Source organism: Ambystoma mexicanum, chromosome 1p (assembly GCF_040938575.1).
Source record: "Ambystoma mexicanum isolate Mex_15411 chromosome 1p, UKY_AmexF1_1, whole genome shotgun sequence".
Lineage (NCBI taxonomy): Eukaryota > Metazoa > Chordata > Amphibia > Caudata > Ambystomatidae > Ambystoma > Ambystoma mexicanum.
In genome coordinates this window covers 213,612,186-213,638,204 of record NC_090921.1, presented here as the reverse complement: position 1 = coordinate 213,638,204, position 26,019 = coordinate 213,612,186, and the positions used below count along the sequence as shown (strand labels likewise).

Here is a 26,019-nt window from a genome sequence, read left to right as displayed (position 1 = left end):
ATCAGTCAGCAGCTGCCGCCACCAAAGGTAGCAGCCCAGCCCAAACTGCTAGGCCAGGTCACCTCTGCACAGAAAACCAAGCAACCCCAGACATGTTTCAGCCTTGTTGGACCTCCTCAGTGAGGTGCTGCCTGGTTCCCTGTGGCGCAGCGAGCCAGGGACCCACGTCTGGGCATACCCTCTCTCACAAGGAGAAACAAACTGACCACACAAGTGATGGGTGGAAGGTTTTGAATGAATCTAAACCACTGGCAATTGCTCTGGGCAACCTTCCACACCACTGTTTTTTAGCCCGTCTGCGCCATTGCAAAAGGGGTCCAGCCATGTGCAAATCAGTCAGCAGCTGCCGCCACCGAAGGTAGCAGCCCAGCCCGAACTGCTAGGCCAGGTCCCCTCTGCACAGAAAACCAAGCAACCCCAGACATGTTTCGGCCTTGTTGGACCTCCTCAGTGAGGTGCAGCCTGGTTCCCTGTGGTGCAGCGAGAAAGGGACCCACGTCTGGGCATACCCTCTCTCACAAGGAGAAACAAACTGACCACAAAAGTGATGGGTGGAAGGTTTCGAATGAATCTAAACCACTGGGCAACCTTCCACACCACCGTTTTTTAGCCCGTCTGCGCCATTGCAAAAGGGGACCAGCCATGTGCAAATCAGTCAGCAGCTGCCACCACCGAAGGTAGCAGCCCAGCCCGAACTGCTAAGCCAGGTCCCCTCTGCACAGAAAACCAAGCAACCCCAGACATGTTTCGGCCTTGTTGGATCTCCTCAGTGAGGTGCAGCCTGGTTCCCTGCGGCGCAGCGTGCAAGGGACCCACGTCTTGGCATACCCTCTCTCACAAGGAGAAACAAACTGACCACAAAAGTGATGGGTGGAAGGTTTCGAATGAATCTAAACCACTGGCAATTGCTCTGGGCAACCTTCCACACCACCGTTTTTTAGCCCGTCTGCGCCATTGCAAAAGGGGACCAGCCATGTGCAAATCAGTCAGCAGCTGCCGCCACCGAAGGTAGCAGCCCAGCCCGAACTGCTAAGCCAGGTCCCCTCTGCACAGAAAACCAAGCAACCCCAGACATGTTTCGGCCTTGTTGGACCTCCTCAGTGAGGTGCAGCCTGGTTCCCTGTGGCGCAGCGAGCAAGGGACCCACGTCTGGGCATACCCTCTCTCACAAGGAGAAACAAACTGACCACAAAAGTGATGGGTGGAAGGTTTCAAATGAATCTAAACCACTAGCAATTGCTCTGGGCAACCTTCCACACCACTGTTTTTTAACCCGTCGGCGCCATTGCAAAAGGGGACCAGCCATGTGCAAATCAGTCAGCAGCTGCGGCCACCGAAGGTAGCAGCCCAGCCCGAACTGCTAGGCCAGGTCCCCACTGCACAGAAAACCAAGCAACCCCAGACATGTTTTAGCCTTGTTGGACCTCCTCAGTGAGGTGCTGCCTGGTTCCCTGTGGCGCAGCGAGCAAGGGACCCACGTCTGGGCATACCCTCTCTCACAAGGAGAAACAAACTGACCACAAAAGTGATGGGTGGAAGGTTTCAAATGAATCTAAACCACTGGCAATTGCTCTGGGCAACCTTCCACACCACTGTTTTTTAGCCCGTCTGCGCCATTGCAAAAGGGGACCAGCCATGTGCAAATCAGTCAGCAGCTGCCGCCACCGAAGGTAGCAGCCCAGCCCGAACTGCTAGGCCAGGTCCTCTCTGCACAGAAAACCAAGCAACCCCAGACATGTTTCGGCCTTGTTGGACCTCCTCAGTGAGGTGCATCCTGGTTCCCTATGGCGCAGCGACCAAGGGACCCACGTCTGGGCATACCCTCTATCACAAGGAGAAACAAACTGACCACAAAAGTGATGGGTGGAAGGTTTCGAATGAATCTAAACCACTGGCAATTGCTCTGGGGTTTCTGTTGGTACTCTTGTTCAGAGGAGAATTGCCTAGAATTTCGGTGCTGGACTGCCACAGGGCAGGACAAAGACTGATATGTTTGGGATATTTCTTCTCTGTGGAAGATAGTGAGCTAAAGACTCTGGGTAAGTCTCTCGTAACCAGGACTAATGTCTGGCAGAAGGACTCCCATGACCCCCCTTGTTAATTTGCATATTTAAGTAATTTTGGGTCTCACCCTAAATTACTAGGGAAATCCAGACGTGGACCCCTTGCTCACTATTCTTAGAGAGGCACAGATCCACCCTACTGATGAGGTCCAACCAGACCGAAACACGTGTCTGGGGTTTCTGTTGGTACTCTTGTTCAGAGGAGAATTGCCTAGCATTTCGGTGCTGGACTGCCCCAGGGCAGGACAAAGACTGATATGTTTGGGATATTTCTTCTCTGTGAAAGATAGTGAGCTAAAGACTCTGGGTAAGTCTCTGGTAACCAGGACTAATGTCTGGCAGAGGGACTCCCAGGACCCCCCTTGTTAATTTGCATATTTAAGTAACTTTGGGTCTCACCCTAAGTTACTAGGGGAATCCAGACGTGGACCCCTTGCTCACTATTCTTAGAAAGGCACAGATCCACCCTACTGATGAGGTCCAACCAGACCAAAACACGTGTCTGGGGTTTCTGTTGGTACTCTTGTTCAGAGGAGAATTGCCTAGCATTTCGGTGCTGGACTGCCCCAGGGCAGGACAAAGACTGATATGTTTGGGATATTTCTTCTCTGTGAAAGATAGTGAGCTAAAGACTCTGGGTAAGTCTCTCGTAACCAGGACTAATGTCTGGCAGAGGGACTCCCAGGACCCCCTCCTTGTTAATTTGGATATTAAAGTATGCAGTGTGTTTCCACTGAGTAAATAGGTATCACTGTATGTGCCTGTAAGAGTGTCCCCTCTCCACTGGCCAATACAGTAATAATGTGGTTGCCTGCAAGGAGCTTATCGATGCTCTGCTGTCCTTTGTTCTACCCCTGAAAGTGAAACGGGGGTCACAGCCTCGTCACTAATGAGATGCAAGTATGAATATATGGGTATTCACCCATGGCTGTCCTCGTATTATCAACTGGCCCACCAAGAAACGGCTCACCTGATGACATCTACGCTGTGTCCTGAAGAACAGGACAGCTGCGGGTCTCCGAACAAGTCCTCGGCGCCCGTCGCCAACTTTTTTAGTGCTGCAGTCACAGAACGAGGGAAACGCAAGTCAAGTTATATTATATTTATTTGTTTTACAGCTAAAGATATGTGGAATAAGTCCCTCTCCAATTGTCCCTGCATCCCAGTGTTCTCTCTCCGAACTCTCTGAGTGATCAGGCTGCGCATGGCTTTGCTGGTCTCGTGGCACAGCTTGAGAGCTCTGTGCTACACATACTTGATTTGGAACAAGGGTGCCTCCTCAGCATCCCCTCCACCATGGTCCAACAAACATACATTTGGGACAGGAGACACCCGGTTCTTCAATAAAAAATATTTTTAATTTTCACTTTCTCCTGCCTAAAATATAGTTTCCAACATGATCCATTCCGTTCTGTAGGTGCTCATCCATTCCTGTTTTTTTCTTTGCATTGTTGGACTTGTATTCATATTTCCCATTATAAAGCTTGCACTACAAGTCCCAGGATGCAAACTAAAACTGGACTTCATAAGCACCTACAGATTGGAAGGGATCATGTTGGCAACTACCACCTATGCTAAAATAATTCTAACCCTCATGCATTTCTAAGGGAAAATTAAATCCAGCGATTTATGATAAATCTCATTCCCATGTGCTTTAGAGTGGTGTCATGTATGAACGAACCATTATCAAAATCTGCCTTATCCAATGAATAGCTTCTTTTTCTGCCTAGTGCATGGAAAAGGGAGAGAAGCGTTGCTATACTCCATGTCCAGGTTTTACCCTTTGAAAGACAACCAGTTAAGGAAACCAGTCAGATTGTTACTGACCCATCTAATATCAGCACGTTTTGAGAAACACCAATGAAAAAGGGATACTAAACGGCAATATATCGTGTGGATAAACATAACAACTATGGAGTTAACTGCCCAAGACCCAGGAACTTCTATTCTGTTTTCACATGACGTGTATGACTATGCTTATCACGTGATGACGAGTCAGTGTGATTTACCAAGTGGTGCAGAACCCTGCAACATATACGCCATGTTGGAAAAGGAGTTTATAGGTATGTGCAATGCCCGCCCTTTGGGATCTGTTGGGGTGTACTGCGATATGCCGCAAGGTTACGTCGCCCTCTTGCAATGGGAAAAGAAACGTCTTTACGTCACAATTGCGTCTAATGAGAACTCCTTTCTGTATGGCTGATGCGGTGTTGTGGAAATGTCCCTTTTCTGTGTCTATGAATGAGGCGGGGCTGGATCTGAAGGAGAAGGCTTTTAGCTGTCAGATGAGCTGGGAGGGGACCGAGGGCAGGAAGCCAGCAGTGCGGGTTCTTGTGTGACATTCCTGTTCCTTTCGTGCCACTTCCACCGGTGTCAACGATTGTGTACATTCTACACTGTGCTCGAGTCCTTTGAGTTCACCAGCGCCCACGTTCTGGACCCCCATTCAGTGCTTGACACCTGGTGACCCCCCCAACCCCATACCTGTCCGCCACCATGGTGTCCCTCCTGTGCTGCGGCCCGAAGATGGCGGCCTGTGGTATAGTGCTCAGCATCTGGGGAGTCATCATGCTGGTGAGTTGGCGACCGTTTGTGGGTACTAGGCTGAGTAGACGACACGGGACTGTGGTTTTAGAGATGGGCGGTGCGGCAGAATGCATCTGTGGGGCTGCAGATAGGGAGAGCTGAGTGGGAACTGTGAAAATACAGTTGTGGGAGGTGAGGATAGGGCATGAGAGCTGAATGGGGTCTGGGTTTGATGCGGGATGAGAGCTGAGCGTGAGCTGTGAAAATACGGCTGTGAAGGTTCAGTCGCGTGAAATCGGAGTGGGATCTCTGGAGAAGGAGCCTGGGGGAGAGGATTAGTGGAATACGAGTGGTAGGGGGTGCCGTGGAGAGGTGAGAGAGAGCGCTGTAGGGACGGGCCGGGGGTATTCTTAATTAACGTTATGATACCGCTGCCGGATGTTGCTGGGGCACTCGCTTGGGCGTGATGAGTACCCTCCTCCTCAAAATACAGTCTTGACAAAAGTATGGCGAACTAGCTCATGTTATAAGAGTTCCAACCCCGCTCCATTATCATCTCTAATGGTTATAATTGCTGGATCTTTTCATGCAGTCTCTGTATGTTCAGAAGTGCTTTTGTAATATGGGACTGCCTGCAGCAGATAACTCAACCAGTGATGACTGATGTGTGGGATCATGTACATGATCATTCATTACATTTAATGGTCTGGTATAGCGCCTGTCTCTGTCACTATTAGGTCCCTTGCTGGGGGTTGGGGTTCATTAGTGGGAAAGTCAGATGTGAGACTTTGTGGTATTGGTGGGTGCAGGTTGGTAGTACCTGATTACTGAGTGCCATCTGCTTCCAATGGGTTTGAATGAGGAGACTTGAGAGTAGGTCATTCATAGGGAAGATCTCAGGATCTGAGACCATAGCGCTTTGGGCCTGGTTAGCTGTAGATGTGGGGCAGGGCTAAAGAGGAGAGGTAAGTCGTGCTTTGACTAGTGTTGATGTGCTAACAGCTTAGCCTGTGGAGCACTTGTGTGGGTGGTTGTGTGCATCGTGTAAGGTAGTAGATCTTAAGTCGGTTGGTTGGGGGAAGGAACATATGCCTTTTAAATGCCCCGCTTGCCTTTATAGTCTGTGCATCCTTCTAAGTAAGATGCAAGCCTCAGTAAAACAAGGTATCCTCATAAGCTCTTCTGGACTGTGGCGTTAGATCTTAACATGCAATAACCCCTTATGCAGGTTACAGTAATCTCAAAGTGTGAAGTAATCAAGCTTTCGTAGCTTTTAGCCTCCCTTTATATTCTTATTGCATTCAGGACCTTTTTGTCCTAGAAGTGGCCTCCAAAATAACAAAATATTACCTGTGCCCAGCAAAGCTAGGACTGCAGTGTAAGAGCTGCTTCGTGCTAGTGATGCGTGCGAAAAGTAGGCCGTGCTTTGTCTGCATTTCCAGCTTTTGTGGACTTTTGTCCACTTTTCAAATATTGTACTCGTTATGCAGTTTTATTATGCTGCTACACAAGTAGATTACTGTTCGGCAAAACAGAACAGGTCCCTTCTGAACATGAAGGGTGAAACCCTTTAGAACTCAGAAATCTGCCTGCAAACTGCAAGTATATGTTTGAATTGTGGCAGAGCGCTCTTCATCCTTCATCAGTCTGCATTTGATCACATGAGGAAGACTAAGGGGCCAAGTAGGAAAGTGTTCTTCCACGAAGAGTCCTTCCTTAGAAACACTGAGGGGCCAATTCTGAGCTCATGATAAAAAGTGTTGAAATAGGACATTCTCCCTCCAGTTTCCAGCACCACCATTCTGAAGTGGGTGGAAGTATTTGGAGGGCGGGGGCGGGGGATGCCCAGCTATCCAGCAGCAAAAGCTGCTAAACTCTCTGTCATATAAAGTTGATTGCTGGAATGCATGCTTAGTAGTATGGGTCTGTGTGTATCATTCCAGCTCCTTGTCATCCCATTCAGAAGTACATAAGGATTCATGAGGGTCTGACACCAAATACAGATGCATGTTTCCATCCAGCATGTGGCGCACTAAACTCTTAGTAAGTCTGTTGGGAACTTTCGACATTCGGTTGTTTTGGCTTGTGTTGTGACACTGGCCTAGAGGTTGTAGGGCTTCTGTGATGGACGACTTGCTCGCAGCATATGCCGCAGTTTCACTTCCCTTTCCAGTAACCCCGGTCTTTCAGTCCTTCTCTCCACTTCCTCTTGCAGTTCGGGAAAATGTGACTAGTGACGGTCACAAGCAGGCGGTCTGGAGGTCTCGTGAGCATTCAGCGTGTGTGTCTCTCAACCCGCCTACTATACACCCCTAAGCACAATCATGAGTTGTATTAAAGGAAGAAACGGCTTGAGGAGTGGGTTCAGTCCTTCGTACTGACCAGTGTTTGGAGCTGAGTGTCTAAGCCAAGAGACTCCTTTGTCCCTCTGGTCGTAAGCAAAAGTCCCTGCCTGGCCCTAATCCAGATCTAGCGCATTCTGTGTATTCGTTTAGAAGCTTAACAGAGCAGCTAGCTACGTGTGCCTGGGGTGGTGATTATTGAAAAGGAACTGTTATCATTTTTATGAACTTGCCATTACTGTATTCATATCTTTATGAGAGAGAGAGAGAGAGAGACACCTTTTTTTAAAATGTGCTCCCTCGGGAACCAGTGTTGTGTTGATGAAGTGCGCATGAAATCATCTCTTGACTTGATAGAAAACTGTACATCCAAGTTTCAAGGAAGCAGGTGATAGTTTTGTTGGGGCACAATACGCCACACCACAGACACGCCATGGTGGTCATTTGGCACAGTATAAAAGCATATTAATATAACGGGTCAGATACATTCCTACATGGTGAAGGCGGAAAAGACCACCGCCATTGTGGTGCTAACATGATCACGAAATGATGGTTTTGTTCCACCAGACTTCCAGTATTTAATTCACTCCTAGATGAGAGGGCGAGTGTTGGTGGGAAGATATGATATGATATGGCATTTGTAACGCGCCTATACACAAGTGTTTCAAGGCGCGGGGAGGAACAGAGGGAGACAGACAATGATCCTACTAGGTCAGGTGTTATTCAGATCGCGCAAGTGCAAGGGTAGGGGGACTGGGGAAAAAAGTGCAAGGGAAGGGGAGAGGGGTAGTGCAGTACATGGTTAGTAGAATACAATATAAATAATAGGGCCAGATGGTGGCAAGTGCAAGGAAAGTGCAGTACATGGTTAATAGAATACGAGATAAATAATGGGGCCAGTGGTGGCAAGTGCAAAGGTAAGTGCCAGGAGAAGGGGCTGTAGGATACAGAGACAGTCCCGTGGTGCATGTAGGCAGTGCAAGGAAGAGTGGCTGGGCCAGGACATGAGATTGGTGAGTGGCCCAGTTGCAGGTTCAGTGATTTTAGCAGGGGAAATAGGGAGAGAAAGCAGAGGCAAAGAGGAAGGTTTTGAGGTGCTTCCGGAACCGGAGATGGTTCTCCTCAAGTTTCAGGGAGGCAGGAAGGCTGTTCCAGAGGGAGGCCCCTGCTGCGGCGTGAGATCTACCACCAGCTCGTTGCTTGGAGAAGCGGCTGACCCTGAGGTAGTTGGAGGTGGATGAGAGAAGGGCTCGGGAAGGAAGATATTTAGGAAGAGAGAGTTGAAGGTATTTCGGCCCAAGGCCCCAGGAGGCCTTGTGGACAATGCAGAGGGTTTTGAACTTAATCCTTGCAGCCACTGGGAGCCAGTGTAGTGATTTCAGTCCTGGAGAGATACGGTCCCTGGGCTTGAGGCCAAGGACAAGTCTCACAGTCCTGTTCTGGATGAGTTGCAAAGGGCGGAGAGTAGAGGCAGGAAGATTTAGATAGAGGCTGTTACAGTAGTCCAGCCTAGAGAGAACCAGAGCTCTGGAGACAGTGAGCTTCTGGGGGAAGGAGAGAAAAGGAAGGATACCTCTGAGGAGGTGTAGCTCGTAGTGTGACTTCTTAGAGACGTCAGAGATGTGAGGAGAGAAGGAGAGTGTGGAGTCGAAGATGACCCCGAGGTTTTTTGCTGTGCAGGTAGGAGCAGGAAGAGGGCCAAGGGAGGCCGGCCAGAGAGCTGCAGGGAAGGAGGGAGTGGGTGTGCCGATAAGTATAATCTCAGTCTTAGTGGCATTAAGGCAGAGGTCGTTGGTGGCACACCATTCCTGGATAGCAGAAAGACAGTCAGAGATGAGGGAAGTGGAAGAGAAGGCCGAGGGTAGCCTGAAAATGAGCTGGGTATCATCCGCGTAGCACTGAAAGTTGGGACAGAGAGCGGCTATGCGGTGAGCAAGAAATTCAAGATACTGATTGAACAGCCAGGGGGAGAGGTTAGATCCCTGGGGGACACCACAGGTAGAGAAAAAGATGTCGGAGAGGAAGGAACCCAGTTGGACCTGGGAGGGTCGATTGGAGAGGAAGGAGGACAGCCACGCCAGAGCTTGACCAGTGATACCCAGGTTATCACGGAGATGGTTGAGCAGGATGGTGTGGTTAACAGTGTCAAAGGCAGAGGAGAGGTCGAGCAAGATGAGAACACAAGGGGTATTAGAGTCAAGGTTTGAGAGCAGGTCCTCACGGATGTTCAGGGGAGCAGTTTCCGTGGTTCTGGCAGCTCTGAAGCCAGACTGACGGTCATGAAGACTACCAACAGATTCAGCATGGAGATTAAGCTGGGAGATGGCCAGTTTCTCCAGGAGCTTGCCCAGGAAGGGAGTGATAGAGATTGGGCGATAGTTAGCTGGGCAGGAGGGGTCGGAGGAGGGTTTCTTAAGAAGGGGGTGCACAAGGGAGTGCTTGAGGGGGGGATGGGAAGACTCCAGAGGCGAAGGAGTGATTGCAGAAGTCAGGCAAGGCAGGCGCCAGGGAGTCGATGTGGCCCTTGATAGTTTAGTAGGAGCAGGGGTGGACCTGTTTTGACGAGACTTTCATAGATCGGATTTGTCTCGAAACCTCGTCAGCAGAAAAAAGGGGAAAGGCAGAGAAGGAGGGAGGAGGGGTGGTTGCCGAGAGGCCAAAGGGAGAGCAGGGAATAGGGGAGGTGATAGGAGGAGAGTGAGGACAGGATGTCTTGAGTTTTTTAAATGAAGTGAGAGGCCAGTGCTGTGCAGAGGGCCTGGGACATAGAAGAAGGGATGATAAGTAGTATGGCAGGGGTACTCCTCAAAGGTCATGTTCAATTCCAGTGGTTTCTAGAAATTACCTCACACGTGCCATGTCAGTTCAGTCTGCTGATTCCTCTTGCAGTCCTAGTGGCTTCCTTCCCTCTTGATGGCTTCAGACGTTGACTGGGTCAGCTGAAGATGTGTGGGTGCACATTGCAAAATTATGTTTGGGAACCCCCTTGCCCACATGTGGAAAAAGCAGTCTGCACAATGTGTTGGGTACATAGATTATAATGGTAAAATAACGAAATGCAGCGAAGTGGTTAATGGCTGCAGATTATCAGAAGACAGGCAGTTGGTAGGGAACTGAAAAGTAAAATGTCTGTTAAAAGCTTGTATGCTCTGTCAGCAATTTGTTAATGTAGTTGAAGCTGGAGTAAAAATGAAACGAGGTGGTAAGAACTCTGCTGGATACCTCAAAACCCGAGTGAGGTGACCACGCCAACAAAGAATCTGCAAAGAACACATTGAATATACTGAGTTAGCAAAGTATTTTGTTTGTGATTAAACTCCTAACAAAGGTTTGGCTGCAGCTCGAGGCTCGCTTCAACTGAAAAGGTTGAAAGGACCTGGCACCATCCCTCAGACTTTACCTCCTTAGTCTTGGTTCAACCCAGTCATTAGAGTAGACCTGATCTCCGAGAGGGCTCGCTAGATCTTAGGAGGTCATCCCTCCTACCTGCCAGGGGGAGGAGGGTCTCTGTTCTCCCAAACCCCATAGTCTCTGGATATGAGCTTAGCTCCAAGTGGTCTCTGGCTGAGCTCTTTCATATTGATCTAGCTCTAGATGTGCTGCAGTCAGTCAGCACCTTCATTGTCCTGGCAACGTGACACCTCCCGTTCGCACCCTCATTTTTCGAGCTCTGGGCAGCAGAGCGGTTGTCCCAGGGGTTTGACACGTTGCTCTGTGTCAACGGAGCATTACACTGAGAGCTATTAGGCGCTGATGGGAGGGAGGGGTTACTATTAGCCAGGACCTTTGTCCCTTAAGAAACATTGAATGTGGGTGATCAGAAGTGAGAAGGGTGCATAAGAGGGATTTGTTAGGCTCACATTAATCTGCATGCGGCTATTGTGATTTTGCATGCAGGATGGGGACAATACAACTAAAGCCATACTCTTGTTGCTCAACATATTTCTTTGATGTATATAGTGCAAAGTTAGTTTATTATGTAATGTGGTTTGCCTCCAATACATTTCTATAAATAAAGTTTTGTTTAAGCACGTGAAATACAAAACTAAACCCTAATAAATATCTAGATCAACTGGACCAGGGAAGATGTGTTCTGTTGCTCAATTGCCAACATCCCTGTTCCACCATTTAACCAAAGTGTGTGATCCTGGGCAAATCATTTAATCATAAGGTTTTATCTACAGCTCTGTAAGTGATTCACTTCATAGCTTATGTTAATATATCATGCTATTATTGAAAAAAAGCTTAATGACTTTATAGTTGCTCCATATATAATAATGGTGCAGTTTAAGTATTTTGCACAAGTTATTTGCCACTTGGCTTACTCATAGCAACTTATTTTAAAGTCACTTTCATGGTGCCTCCAAGTATCAAAGACTGATGATGCTCTTTGTTCTTTTCTGTGAAGTCACTTCTGTTGGTGCAATCCAAATGCAAATGAGGAGGTTTGCATGTATTTTGCCCCACAGAGACTGGAAAGACTCTAAGAGATCATTTCCAGCATCTGCAATGGTCCTGCAGATTTAGTTTTGGTATGTGTTTAAAATGCCATCTGTCACAAATGTTACCAAATAGGTTGATTGGGGATGGAATTATAACGTATGGAATTGCGGCATAGGGGTAATTCTAAATCTTTGACTTTTTCTTTGTATCAACATGTCTATACTCTTTTATTAAACCGGTTATTATTTCTGACCCTGAACTTGGGGATCATATGTTAATTTGCCTATCTATTCAACTACCTATTGCACGTTTTGACGCTATGCCTAGCTTAACTTTACTCGAATCTGATCGACATTTATTATCTATACGATGGAATCCGAAAGTGTGTTGTAAACTGTTGCAAATGATTGCGGCGGATCCGCTCATCACTACTGACTTCCGTGATTGTTATTTCTCTCTACGTAAAGCTGAAGAGCTCAATATGAAACGTATCCAATTCCACCTAAAAAAAAATTGCCCTGTCTAAATGGTCCACTACCGAATCCAATGCAAATCATATACATAAATTCAATAAATTGGTTGCTGACTCAAAAAAAGAGAAGTACAAAAAAATCAGGGAGATTATGAGATCTATGTCTCCCTCCCTTTGTAGGTCAACCGCGCTAAATCGAACAAAACAAGTCCACAAAAACAGAATTAAATTTCTGAAAATTTCCATGTACATTGCCGACAATCAAAATATGATGCATCACCTATTAAAATATAATACCAGGCAATCTTGGTCATTACTACGCTCTTTAAAATCAGGCCAACAATCTGATCCGCAATGCGTAATTTCTGCTGATGCATGGACTAACTTTATAACACAAAAATTTAAATTGCCCGACCGCATTTCTTTTGTCAAAAACCACTATCCAATGTTCATTCGTAATACAAGAACTGGATGGACGGTTAATAACATCATTGATGTAATCAACAAACTTAACAACTCCAAAGCACCAGGTCCAGATGGGCTCCCCCCGTGCGTTTATAAATCGGATCCCCTTTTTTGGGCATACATCTTAAAGATCCGGTTTTACAAACCGGGGAAATTCCTTTAACATGGCACTCAGCTCACATAATACCTATCTATAAAAAAGGCCCCCCTGAACTACCATGTAATTATCGCCCCATTGCACTTACTGATGCTTCATCTAAAATTTTCTCTCTTTTACTCCTGCAGGAGCTTCAAACGTATATCACACACAATAACTTGCTCTCAATATTCCAGGTTGGATTTAGAAAGTTCATTGGCTGTCCTTTGAATGCAACAATTCTTGCGCATCTCTATGCACAGATGAAAAATGCACACATGGGGCCTGTGTATATGGCCAGTCTGGATTTGACAGCTGCATTTGACAGCGTAATCCGAGAAATTCTCTGGGCCAAACTGATCGAAATAGGAATCCCTTATTCTTTGGTTGCACTGATCGCCCTGTTGCACCTCAAGACCTCTTATCGAATTCGCTTAAATCGTAATGGTGCTTTAACTAACTCAATCAGCACCGAAATTGGCGTTAAGCAAGGATGCAATATGGCGGCAGTTCTATTCAATTTATACCTATATGGGATTGACTCTCTTTGGAAAGATCAGTATGTATTTCCAGCCAAGTTGGGTGCACTCAAGCTTGATTGGATCGGTTTTGCAGACGATCTCCTCATTTTTGACCGCACCCCGTTTGGCCTTCAGAACAAACTTGATCTATTTGCTAAATTCGCTCATAATATGAATCTCACAGTCAATCCAACTAAATCTTCAATTCTTACCTTTTATGATGGGCGATGCAAAGCAAACAAATTCTCATGGCTCTTGCAAGGAGTCGAACTCTGCTATACCTCATCCATCCGCTATTTGGGCTATCCACTGGTGGATTCTTATTCTTTAAGCATGTGGCAAGCATTTCTTAATAATAAAGCTAAAACTTTAGCCGCTCAGATGAAAATCATTTTCCATAAATATTGTTTATTTTCTTTATTACCTCTTATTCATTTTTACTTACTCAAAGTTGAACCCTGTTTATTATATCCTTTGGATATATGTTTACATGAAATTGATTCTTTTCTCGATACACTACAGGGAAAAATGTGGAAGTCTGCCCTGGGTTTAGCTCAATCCATTCCAAATGTTTTTATTTGCCACGAAATTAATTTGTTGCCTCTTTCTGTAAAAAGAAATTGGCGAAATATAAAAAACTATACTAAAATGTTGGATCCTCCGGCAAACTCCTTATATCTTAAATTGAATAAACGACTTGAAAATCCGAGTATTCACTCACTCAAAGTATTCACAAACAAATTAAATGCAATTCTAAATGCTATTGATGAAACCCCCGAAAGTATGACCTTGTTGCTTCCTGCTCAAAAAAAAAAATATGAACTCTACTTTTGGTGTAAGCTTACAGATAAAATGGGAACTTACCCATCGTATTCTGAATATAACCAATTTCGTAGAAAGTGGGGTGATCGTGCATTTTATTTGATTCAATTTCCTTCTGCGGTTGGCAGAAAACTTCTAATTCGTTTTCGCTTGAATCAATTTCGAACTCTATCTAAAACAAAAAATTGGAATATATCATCTCAAACCGGCTTTTCCACTCTATGCCGTTTTTGTGAAGCCTTGGAGGCAGATGAAACACTTAAACATATGGTCATCGCTTGTCCCTTCTTCTCACCATCCCGTAATAAAATTTTTAATCTAAAGGCTCAGTTTCAAACAGATACTATTATGGAAGCACTTTGGAACCGTTGTATGTGCAGTACTAGTTTGTCATTTAATTTGAAATTGATAGAATTATTGTCAATTATTGAAGCAAAACTGAATGAACTTGCTACACTTTCGATATAAGAATTTGAATTTGATGTATTAAGCACAAACTACTGTATAGAAATATTATTTTTATAAATCTTATGTATGTTTTAATTCATTGTTAAATTGTTATTGTGCTGGATGTTTTATTCTTTATCTTTAAAGATTGTAAAGGTTTGTATAAACCGAACACAATAAAATAAAAAAATAAAAATTGCGCGCATTGCAGGGGGCTTTTGATGCGCTACCACATGCAGCCTGTCCTGCAAAACCATTTTGTAAAGTTGACCACCCTAACACTGAGGGTGCTACCATTCAAACAGGAGCACACGACAAATGGGTGTCTATGTTCCACCCCGCTCTGGTCCACTGCAGCAGCTGCACTTTGAAGCAGTGCAGGACACAGACACCAGACAGTGATGTGTGTTCTGCCTTCAGCTCCAGTCCTGCGCGCATTCACTAGTCCGACTTCCGAAAGAAGTCGGGTCATTTCCTTCTCGAGTCGGAGGGCATCTGACTCCAGAAAGAAATGGAAGGGTTTCATTCTGCAGTCGGACTAGTGAATGTGCTCAGGGACTTAAGAAAGTAACGTTCTTGTTGCAGCAGGTGCGCCGCATAGGGTGGCCAACCGTCCCGTATTTTGGAGAACTTGTCCGCATTGATGGGGTTTGTCCCGCGATTTGCAGGCACCCTCTGCGGGACGCCAAAAGTCTACCTTTGCCTTGACCCTCATCCTGATCAAAGCCTTTGCTAGTTGAAGCTCATGGCAGAAGAGTAGCTCTCTCAGGGTTGCTCCATATCAACCGAGCATTACAGTGGCAGCAATTAGACATCAACAGGGGGAATATTAGTAGGGACTTCTGTCCCTTAAGCAATGTGAGTTGGGAGTGATTAGGAGTGGAAGTGCCACATGCTGTGTTTGAAATGATTTGAAAGTCAAGTGAGAATGTTTTGTCTGGCAGTAGTGTGCCTGGTGCTGCTGTGACCTTTCATGCAGGATGTGGAAAATAAAGCTAAAGTCCTACTCATTTTGCTTATCACATTTCTATGACAACTTATAGTGTAAGGTTAGTTTATTGTGAGAAGCTCGTTTTTTATGTAGCATGTGTTTTTCCAAGGCACTTCCATAAACGCAAGCCTTAATAGATATCAAGTAAACCTTGAAAGCTAGCTGGTCAACTGCTTAAATTGCCCACATCCCATTTTCACTCCCTAACCAGTGTGTGTGATCTGGGGCAAATCATTTAATGTCCGTGTCTTCTCTGGAGTCTCTGTAAGTGATTCAGCTCATAGCTTATATTATTATACCATTATGTTATAAGCTGTTATAAAAATTAAAATTCTACTCATGTTTTTAATAGCTGTAGAGCTGCTACCCATATAATAATAGTGCCGTGCGTGCATTTCCCACCACAAAGTTACTTGACACTAAATGTCAAATTATTGTAATGTCACTTCCCTTGGTGACTCAAAGTAGCAAAGACTGGTGATGTTTTTTGCAGTGCTCTTTCTATGAAGTCGCTTATGTTGTCAACGTGTATGCAAACTTGGATGTTTGCATATATTTTGTCCCACAGGGCCTGGACAGAGCTCTAACAGATGAGTGTCCTGCATGTACAATGGTCCTACTGGTTTTTATTGTGCTGTGTATCTGTTAAGATGTAATTACGACTAATGTTAGCAAAAAAGGGGCAACAATGACACCATATTGAACTGCAGGCCGCTTCTGATGCGCTACCAGCTCTAAAGTATCTGCGAAACCATTCTGGAAAGTTGACCACCCTAGCGCCCCCTGCATCCTATGGGGGAGGAGGGAGCAGGAATTATTGTATGTCAATTTAGCCGTAATTTTCCAAGGTGCATTTGGGGGCGGAGGGAGAGTAGCAGCACTTTTTTGTCGTGGCCCACTCCCTCTCTAATGCAATGCTGGCTACTCTGGCCCTGGCTGCGGTCCTCCTCTACCGTGGTCGCTGGAGTTTTCCTGACCTCTGACTCAGCCCGGCAGACATTGGTCGGATCCACAAAGTGCTGGGGGGGCCTGTTTGGTGTGTTGTGGCCACACACAGTGTTCTTGTAATTTCCGAGGGTTGCTGGAAGGTGCACGGATTTCACTGCACCAGGTCTTGTTACAGCTGGATGTGTGCGGCTGATGCCCAGACGAGCGTGCACGTACGTGTGTGTTGTGTAAACGGAGCTTTCTGAACCGCCTGGCGCTGGCGGCCGTGGGCCTCACGGCAAGCGATGGGTATCACGCGGGGCTTCTTTTGGTCTTGCAGCGGTCGGGGCGGTGGTTTGACCTTGGTGGGGCGAGGGAGGGAAGTCGCTCCGACACCCTCCTTCTATTTACTTTGCTGTCGCATGCCTGAACTGCTGTTTTCCCTCCTCACAGATCCTGCTGGGGATCTTCTTCAACGTGCACTCGGCGGTGCTCATCGAGGACGTGCCCTTCACCGAGGAGGACTTTCACGAGTAAGTCTTGATCTTAGCCCTTTACGTGACTCTCGGCTGCCCGGACTTTGAAATGCTCAATGAACTTTATATTGATGAGGTGAATACCGAGTGTGTGTGTGTGGGAGGGCATGAGCCAGTACATTGAGAGGCCGTTCAATGGCTGGTTGGTTGGTAGGTAGGTATTACATTCGTAGAGAGCACTCCCCTCGCTGGATACATCCAGGTGCAACCACATCAGACAACTCCTGCCTTCGAGAATGGGGTATGCCTGTGTGCAAAAAGCAATGTGTTGGGGTGCTAGCTTTACTCTTACAGTAAAAGATGGTTTGGGTGCTATGTAATTGCTTTGCTTAGTCAGAGAGCGGCCTCTAGGTAAACGTTCATCCTGTTGCCGCACTCGTGATGTGTTTGCATCCTACTATTAGAGAATGGGGAACTGCAAACGGCTCTTTGGGTGTCCCACAGGCATGCTCTGCAGCATTTTCCCGCCCTTCCACATCTCCGATACTGCATCCCATTCCTGTACTCCAGCATCGCTGCTATTCCCTTTTTAGAACTCCCACGCAGCCCCGCCTGTGCGCTACACACTTGCCCTGTAGCACGGCCCATCCCTCTGAGTTCTGACCCGCAGGACCCTTCGGATTCTAGTGCTGAATGCTAGTCACTGTTCTGGCAGTGCACGTTGGCCCAGACATGCAGCACCCTGTTATCCCATTAGTAGGTCCAGCACCTACTGATGGTCCTCTCTTTGGTCCCACATGCAGCTGCTTGTCAACCTTACTACTGGCCTAACGTGCCACTGCTGTTCACTACTGGAACCTGCCTACAGCTCAGCCAGTGCACCTCAATCTGGACCTTTTAGCGCCTACTGATGGTCCTCTCTTTGGTCCCACACGCAGCTGCTTGTCCACCTTACTACTGGCCTAAAGCGCCACTGCTGTTCACTACTGGAACCTGCCTACAGCTCTGCCAGTGCATCTGGACCATTTAGCACCCACCGATGGTCCTCTTTGGTCCCACATGCAACTGCTTGTCAACCTTACTACCAGCCTAATGCGTCACTACTGGAACCTGCCTGCAGTTCTGCCAGTGCTCCTCAATCTGGACCTTTTAGCACCCACTGACGGTCCTCTTTGGTCCCACATGCAACTGCTTGTCCACACTACTACTGGCCATAAGCGCTACTGCTTTTGGAACCTGCCTACAGTCCTGCCAGTGCACCTCAATCAGGACCTTTTTAATATCGACTGATAGTCTTTATTTGGCCCCGCATACAGCTGATTGTCCCCTTTACTATTGGCTCTAAGTGCCACTGCTGTTCATTACTGGAACCCACCTGCAGCTCTGCCAATGCAGCTTAATCCTGATCATCAGGACCAGCTGACTAGTTTGTTTTGAGCCTCGCATACCGCTTTATCATTGTATCCCAATCCTGACTTGCACCACGCGCAAGTATTAGACATGTTTCTGCATATGTATAGCTCAATCATACATTGCATCTCCACCCCTCTTGTTCTTCGAGTACTAGGATCCACACCCAGCTCTGCCAGCGCACCTATAACTTTCCAGTACGGGCACGCACACAGTATGCTCTCAAACCTGGTCTTCAGCACCAAGTACTCTTAGTTGCCCCCACATTCATCTTTAGCAGTGGACGTCTCTCACCCCTGCCCATTTCTGTGAATAATGGCATTGGCTGATTTTGATATCCTCTTGTCTCCCCACAGCACGCAACCACCGTCGAAAATCTACCGCCTGTATGAGCAGGTCAGCTATAACTGTTTCATCGCCGCCGGGATCTACGTTGCTCTGGGTGGTTTCTCCTTCTGCCAGGTCCGGCTGAACAAACGCAAGGAATACATGGTGCGCTAATTGGGTAGCCGCAGGCACTTCATCCATCCCCCAGTACGCCAGACAGAAGCCGCAGAGAGTCATCCTCTTGAACCAACTCGCCTCATCCACCACCCCAAGGTCCTGAACCAGCTTCCACCATGGGCATCCTCACAGGCCTGGGCAGAAACATGCCGAAACATTCCTAATGCCATCTGCAGGCTTGCCTGACAAGTCCCATCACAAAACCTACCCCAGAAAAGACTCTGCTGACCACCAATCGCCCAAAAGCTGGCCAGAGAACATCCCAAGTTCAATTATTATATTTTTTTTTTGTTTTTTTGCTCTCATGTAGTGCTACTAGTTAATTGCTTGGCTGCCCTTAGGTGGCTCGTTGTGGGGGGTAGTGACGGGCTGTTGCCCCAAGTGTCACTACTCAAACACACTTGCTTGAACGCTATCCACCACAGATCATACTTTTGGCTAAAGTTTAAAATCTGTTAACAATGACAGCTGTAAGGTGTCATGATGTCTACAGGCCATACATAATAAATAATAAACTGCTCGGGCAAGCAGGGCACCCGTAGTATAAAATGCGAGTGCATCATATGACTGTGGGATGGGGCGTGGGCACACTTCACACTGATCATTGTTCGTTTTTTTTTTTAATGAAGGTTGTTGAAGCTTAATATTTATTTCTGGAAGTGGGTGTTTGTGCACTGTACCCTCGGGGCCATCTCCGAATACTACATTCCTGTGATGTCTTGTCCTATTGAGAAGGATGAAGAGTGAACATTGCTTAAGTGTCTTGTGTTTCATGGGTGGGGTATGTCCTCTTACTAGGGGAACTCCGTCATGTGGGTTAGTTTTGCTAGCCCCTGCATGATTACTGTTGTAGGGCAGGAAGGCTGCCGTCTGTCCTCTGTAAATGGGTCTGTGAGGTAACGTGCAAGCGGCTCTGCCACCAATCCTGTGTTCTAAGAACCGGGCGCTGGGGTAGGATGGTCCAATGTAAGTATCTTCACTGTCTGCTTTTCTTTGTTATTGAGAACAAGGACAGTTGTTGATTTGTGTTTTTTCTGCCCCTGTCATGTCTGACTCTTTCCTAGCATATGGTTAATGGTAAATGAATTGGGTTGTAGAGGACAGACCGCTGTCGGGAGACCATTATTGTTAAGTTATTACCTGGCTGCTGTGGACCTGGTCATTTAATTATGATTGGTTTATGGTATTGGAGTGGGTGACGTCCACCGCTTGTTGAGATTTGAGCACAGTTTATTATGTCACTTATTGCAGATGGCTTGTCCCCGTTGTAACTTGCTTCCCTCTCGCAACCCTAACTTCCCTGAGCCCATCTGTGTATATATGCCATTGGTTTTCCCTCGTGTTTGAAGTGTGTAAATGATTAATTATTGATTCTGGCACCTGGGAAGCAAGATGTGTTTATATTGCAGGACGTTGAAAATAAAGTTTGCTGTGATTGTATCTTCTGGTGGTCTCTTAATATGCACATACATCAAAAACGAATATTCCACTTTTTATTACATGCCTAGCCTGTTTTCATCTAGTTCCAATTTTGGCTGAGAACGGAACCTGACATCTGGGATGAGTTAATTGTCCCAGTGTCACAAAATGTTGATCTTCTAGGGGAAGCTAGTATTGGAAGTCTGTGTACTAGTTCGATGTAACCCCTCGTCTGCCTATTATCGGGTTGCCGCACCTGAAGACCCTCTGCGGTATGCAGCTTTAGCATAGATGTCTTCTTGCTCTTGTCTTTTGTAAAAGATATGTGATTTGCTATTTGCATAGTGCCTCGAAGCGCTGTAGTGGACGAACGCCTTTCGGAAGACCGTGGTCTGAGCGGACATGTAAATGACAGGATCTGTTCAATGGTGTATGTGAACATTTATTGCCACTACGCTAGCGCATTTTATTTATTATAATTTTCTCTCGCCATGCTGCGCGCCAGGGCAACTGTCCACAGTTGAGGGCTCAGCTGTATGTTATGTGCAGCACACCTTCCTCGATGGTTAACTTGCAGTTGATGTACAAATCACATGCACATGTGTAAGATAAGACATAAATACCATCAGCGTAAGTACCATCTTTGTAGAGAGCAAAATATTAGGTTGCCTTCAAGGGTGGTCATAATAATGCATAGTCAACTATGGAAAATCGAGCTCATTGTCCGTGCCATTGCTGGTTTCCTGGAGTGCCTGGTCCTGTAGAGACACCGCTCGCTAATTTCCCCCCACCCCCCACCCTCCTTGATCACTCATTACCTGCTTCCCCTTGGTGTCCGATTACCCGCATGGGAGAGTTCTGACTGCCTAGTCTATGTTGCTTGGCGCGGTAGGAAGGCTGATGGGGATGGGTTGTGCAGGTTATGCGAGGGGCGCTAAGAATTAGTCGGGTGAAGGAGGCTGACTAGGGGTTTCTCGTGATTTAACCTCTTGCAAGCAGTAAAGAAATGCGAATGCGTAACAAACCTTTTTTCGCTAATAGTCTTGTTGAGGCCTCCTGATAGAATCCTGCCTTACAGACACACTATTAGTGCAAATCTGCAATTACAGGGAGGCTTGCACAGTGACGAAATAACTTCTGCTCTACATGGGTACAAGGATGAGTAGAGGCAAAACTGCCTACTCGGCCACTACACCTTTCCAAACCAACAGTGATCCCAATCAAAGTTAAAATGGGCCCTGCTAAGAGCTGCACCTCCTTAAACTTTTTTTGGAAACGTGGTCTGTGTAAAGGCTATACACTCGGAAGGGGTATTAATTTGAGCTATTAACAACCCAAACAGCAATAGTACAACCGTTCCAAAATAAAGTTCTCCATTCAAGGTTCTATAAAAGTATATTTACACAAATCAATTGTATACATATGTTAAAAAAAAAAAAAAAAACAACTGCCCCTTGTAAAAGCAGAATATAGAGATGCACCAGTGTGGGTACTACGCTCTTGTGACCTGAAGAAGCCTCCATATTTCTAGTCCAGAACCCTGCTGCTGCAGCAAGCTAGGCTGTAAGTCGAATCTTTCCATAGGAAAGTCGGTGGCCTAGAACTTAATAATCCCTCCTTTTTGCCAGGTGCCCCTCTTCTATAAGTACAGTAAAAACAAGGTCAACCATTTTAGTTTCTTTTTTGTTTTGTTTTAGCCTATCTAGGAAACTGTTCAACATTGTCCCTGTTTTTTAGGCTTTTTGGAGTTGCAGTTTTTCTTTACCTTTTCAATTTTGGTGTGTTAAATCATTTTCTTTTGAGACAGATTTTTTTTTGTGTGTGTGTGCCTTTGTATGACAAGCGGTTTAAGGTTTTCTGTTCAGGGTGTTACATAATCATGCAGTATGTCACAGCTTCACACGGCCCGATTCTCAAGTGGGTGTTGTATTGAAAATATTGTAAAAAGCGTTAACAACCTGGTATTTAAGACCTATTCTGAAGGTGGCGCATTCTTCCGAAGTCGGTATGAATGTGCCACTTTCCGAATATATGTGAAGGAAAAGGAGTCTGTCATCATCAAACAGGTTAACAAAACCAGGGGTATCAGAAGGGTAAGATGCACAAAGGGCTGGGTGAGGAAAAAAACTAGAAACATTGACCAATTAGAGGGCCATTTACTGGAAAGGATGCTTTATTACAACGATGGGCTAATCCTCAATAGAGCTAACGTAAGATTACTGCACCACATCCCAGCACTGAGACTAATAACTTCCAAAGATATAGCGATAGTTGAATTCCTTGAAGATGATCGGACTGATAAAGTATTATTACACACAGTTTCAATGTTGGTAAAACAGCTACTTCTGGAAGAAGCACATCAGTTACCCCCTATGGGTTTTGATCTCTGTGAATACTAACAACTACAGGTAGACAAACAAGCTGGAAGTAGAGAAAACGAACAGCGAACCTCCAATAAAAAGGGCACATTTAAAACTACAACTAGTCCGTCAGGCAGAAAAAGGAATAATAAAACTTTGGCCCATCTTCAAACGATGGAGAGCATAAACAAAGAGCCTGAAGGGGAAAGTGCAAAATGGAAGTGGTTGGCAAACCTGGCAGCAGAACAAATGCAAAACCAAAAATGTCCGAACAAATCTGCAGAGGACCAGTGGATGTGGGTGAGTTGGAATATGAGAGGATTTGGCCGTCTATTTAGAAAAGGTGATCTTCAGGAAATTAAGGTAAACATTTTGTGCCTCCAGGAAACATGGCTACAAGAATCCCCAATCCTGGCGGGATACAAAGTTTTACTGAACCCTTTGCTCCTTTTTGCGCCGGGAAGACCAAAATCGGGTCTGTTGACGGCGATCAAAAACGACCTGAGATGGTCCGTGGTCCAGACCCAATATCCAACTCCATATATCCAGTTGGTAACATTAAAACTGGACCAAATGCCAGAAACTGTTCAACGAGTTCTGATCATTCTAAATGTCTATTGGAACACAATAATATCAGTAAATGCAACACTACCAGAAGACACAATAGCTTTAATAAAAAAATATAGGGAAAAATGGCTAGACTTAAACTGTTCCTGTTTCAACTCGATAAACCAGCCCGCAGATTAAGACCTGGTAGCTGCAACAAAAAAATCAATACGAGGAACACGTTGGAGGAACGCAATTCAATCAAGAGACTGTATAATTCTGAATGGAATTATACAGGGGGACTTTCCGGACAGATCTACATGGAAACGGCCCATTCCACAGACATTTTGGACTATATATGTATTTCATCTAATATGTCACACATAGTGGAGAGGCTTGAGGTAATTGAAACAACGGCAAGTGATCACAACATCCTAAAAATTACTTGTAAATGTATCAGCAACAACAAAAAAAAGTGTTCATGGAGATCTGACGTCACTGGTAGTAAATCCAGGCAGAACAACCTTAAGAATAAAATTGGAAACTCTTCCAAGGCTGAATGTTAAACTAGAAAATTTGATTATGCACATGCAAAAGCAAACAAACTTTGACAACATTGATTATTTGCCATTATTGAAAGACTTCAAAACAGTTCAGAAATGGGTAGTAACAAGCCAAGCAGTTCAAGGAGACACGTCTACGCCAAACAGATAGTAGACAGAAGAAGAGATCTCAATAAGAACATCAGGAGATTAAATAAGAACACAAACCCAGAAAACCGGACTGAAATACATAAATTTAAAAACAATACCATAATTGGCTTCTTAGACATAAAAAAGATATGGTAAACCAAGATTCAATAAATATGTTGGGAAAAATCAAAAAGAAGAACACAGCTGAAATGTGGGCAATTATTAATGAAATAGATGCTCTAATGGCCAATCCTATTGCAGCAGATACATGGATGGAATTTTACACCCAATTACAATCTGGTATGCCCTCCAAGACATTGCCAATGGTAGATACTGAGGCAGTGGATGTACAATTAGACATAGACATCGTCTCCATTGAGGTAATAATTAAGAACCTCAAAAACTTCAGAGCTCCGAGTCCCGACGGTTTGACCAACACCATACTGAAAGAAAACTCACAAGAATGGGCAATATTCCTACACCATTTAATCAATCATATAACAGCAGTAGGAAAGGTGCCAATTTCTTGGAGAGACGCAATAATCGAGCCCATCTTCAAGAAGGGGCTGAGGACCGATCCTCGCAACTATGGGCCCATAGACCTTTTTGATGTGTTGGGCAAGATATACGCGACTATCCTTCTGAAAGCTTTGTCCACATGGAGTGCGGCAGTAGGAAGAAGAGATCCCTGGCAGTCGGGTTTGTGAAGAGAAGCAGGCCTTCACTTTATTCTTGATGAATCTGCTAAAGGCAAGAACCAGAAGTTCTAAAGATAAAAAAGTATTTGTTGCTTTCATAGACTTATCAAAGGCATTTGATAGGGTCAGTCGAGGAAAACTCTGGGATAAATTGTCTCAATAGCAATTTCCGAGAACGATTCTAGAGGGAATTAAAGATCTACATACTAACACGACCGTTCAAGTTAGACTGCATGAAACAGGCCTAACATCTAACCAGATTCTGACTTGTACGGGTCTGAAACAGGGGTGTCCTCTAGCTCCAGAACTATATAATCTGTATGTCTCTGACATTGATGAGGCATTCGAACTAACTCGCGCATTCCCGACAAAATTAGCTGGTACGTATATTGGAAGGCTTTTATATGCAGATGACATCGTCCTTATGGACCAGATGCTAGTAGGATTGCAACATCAGTTGGAAGCCTTGCAGGTATACGTTGACGCAAACGATCTTTCATTAAATCCGGATAAGTCGCATATACTTTGTTTATCAAAATCCAAAAATAACAAATTCAACTGGAGCTTGAAAGGCAAAAAAATCCTGGAAGTTAACTCTCTATTATTTACCTAGGAGTTTGCATTAATAATAGCAGCAATGAAAACCCCCAGAGTAGACCTAATGAAAAAGAAAACACAGAATCTGGCCACACAGGGGAAGATTCTCCTAGGAAGGTACTGTAGATTCTCTTTATTGCCTTTTGATATCTTTCTCCAGAACAAAAGTAATACCAATATTGGCCTACGGAGCAGAAACAGCTTTTACCCTCCCTGAGAGTATTTGGTCAATTTTAGAGGGTATATTTTGGTGGCCAGTCTTGTAACTTCCATCGTCTCTCCCAATTCAAGCAATAAGGAGAGAGCTCGCATTGACTTCCCTAAAAGCTGTAGTGAATTCGAAGATCATCTCACTATACAGAAAATGTTATGATTCACCATTGACGGGAGGGTTTGAAGTTCTTAACAAGGCCCTGAGTGACACCCATGAACATCAGCTTCAAAAATGGAAAACGTTGTGTGAAGTGATTCTAGAAGACCTGAATGAAACAAGAGAGGACCTTCTTAATAACCCTTCAAAAACCAAGAAAAAACTTTATACAAAAGATTGGATCCAGACTCAAGATGTCCTGGTGAAATATAAAAGCTATAATGAATTTTGGGCAGTTCCGAGAAAACTAAATAAGATTCCAGCCTACTTGAGGATCTTTCCAAATTGGTATGAGCGATCACAACTTATGCGGTTTTTGCCTACAAACGAAATGAACTACAGAAGAGCAAAGACAGTTGGAACAAACAAGTGTAGATTATGTCCAAATCAAGACGCAATTGAATCACTGAAACAAGAGTTGCGAAAAATATTACGACCAGAGAAATTGCTGTATGGTGGGACATCTTCATCGAAGGAGAAAAAACAAACATTAACTTGCCCATGGTTAGATTGGTAACAACGATTTTCAAGAAAATTGAACTGCTGGACCAGGAAAAAACAATAAAATGGTAAAAGGAAGGATGCCAGAACAAAGCGATTTAGATTGTGGAGGTGAAAATTGAAAGCAACAACAACATGTTTAAAAACGTTTATGATTCTGTTTTTTGCCAGGCCAAGTTCTTATTAATTTTATTTATATGAATGTAAATTTTAAGAAAAGGCTTAAGGTTTTCGTTGTAGTAAAACCATGTGATGCCTAAAAAAAATTATATGTTGCGGTTGCTAGGATGG

The 26,019-nt window shown here is 45.2% G+C and overlaps 1 protein-coding gene across 1 annotated transcript; it reads left to right on the top strand.

Moving 5' to 3' along the window:
* The first annotated feature begins 4,300 nt into the window (after positions 1–4,300).
* LOC138567876 (ribonuclease kappa-A) lies at positions 4,301–19,985 on the top strand. The gene is made up of 3 exons (XM_069646370.1): positions 4,301–4,637; positions 16,609–16,688; positions 18,398–19,985. The coding sequence occupies exons 1-3, from the start codon at positions 4,560–4,562 to the stop codon at positions 18,540–18,542; spliced, it is 303 nt and encodes a 100-aa protein (XP_069502471.1). The 5' UTR covers positions 4,301–4,559; the 3' UTR covers positions 18,543–19,985.
* The last annotated feature ends 6,034 nt before the right edge of the window (positions 19,986–26,019 follow it).

Coding starts and splice junctions, on each gene's coding strand:
- LOC138567876 (XM_069646370.1), top strand. CDS start 4,560: ATGGTGTCCCTCCTGTGCTGCGGCCCGAAGATGGCGGCCTGTGGTATA. Junction 4,638..16,608: donor TCTGGGGAGTCATCATGCTG/GTGAGTTGGCGA, acceptor CCCTCCTCACAG/ATCCTGCTGGGGATCTTCTT. Junction 16,689..18,397: donor ACCGAGGAGGACTTTCACGA/GTAAGTCTTGAT, acceptor GTCTCCCCACAG/CACGCAACCACCGTCGAAAA.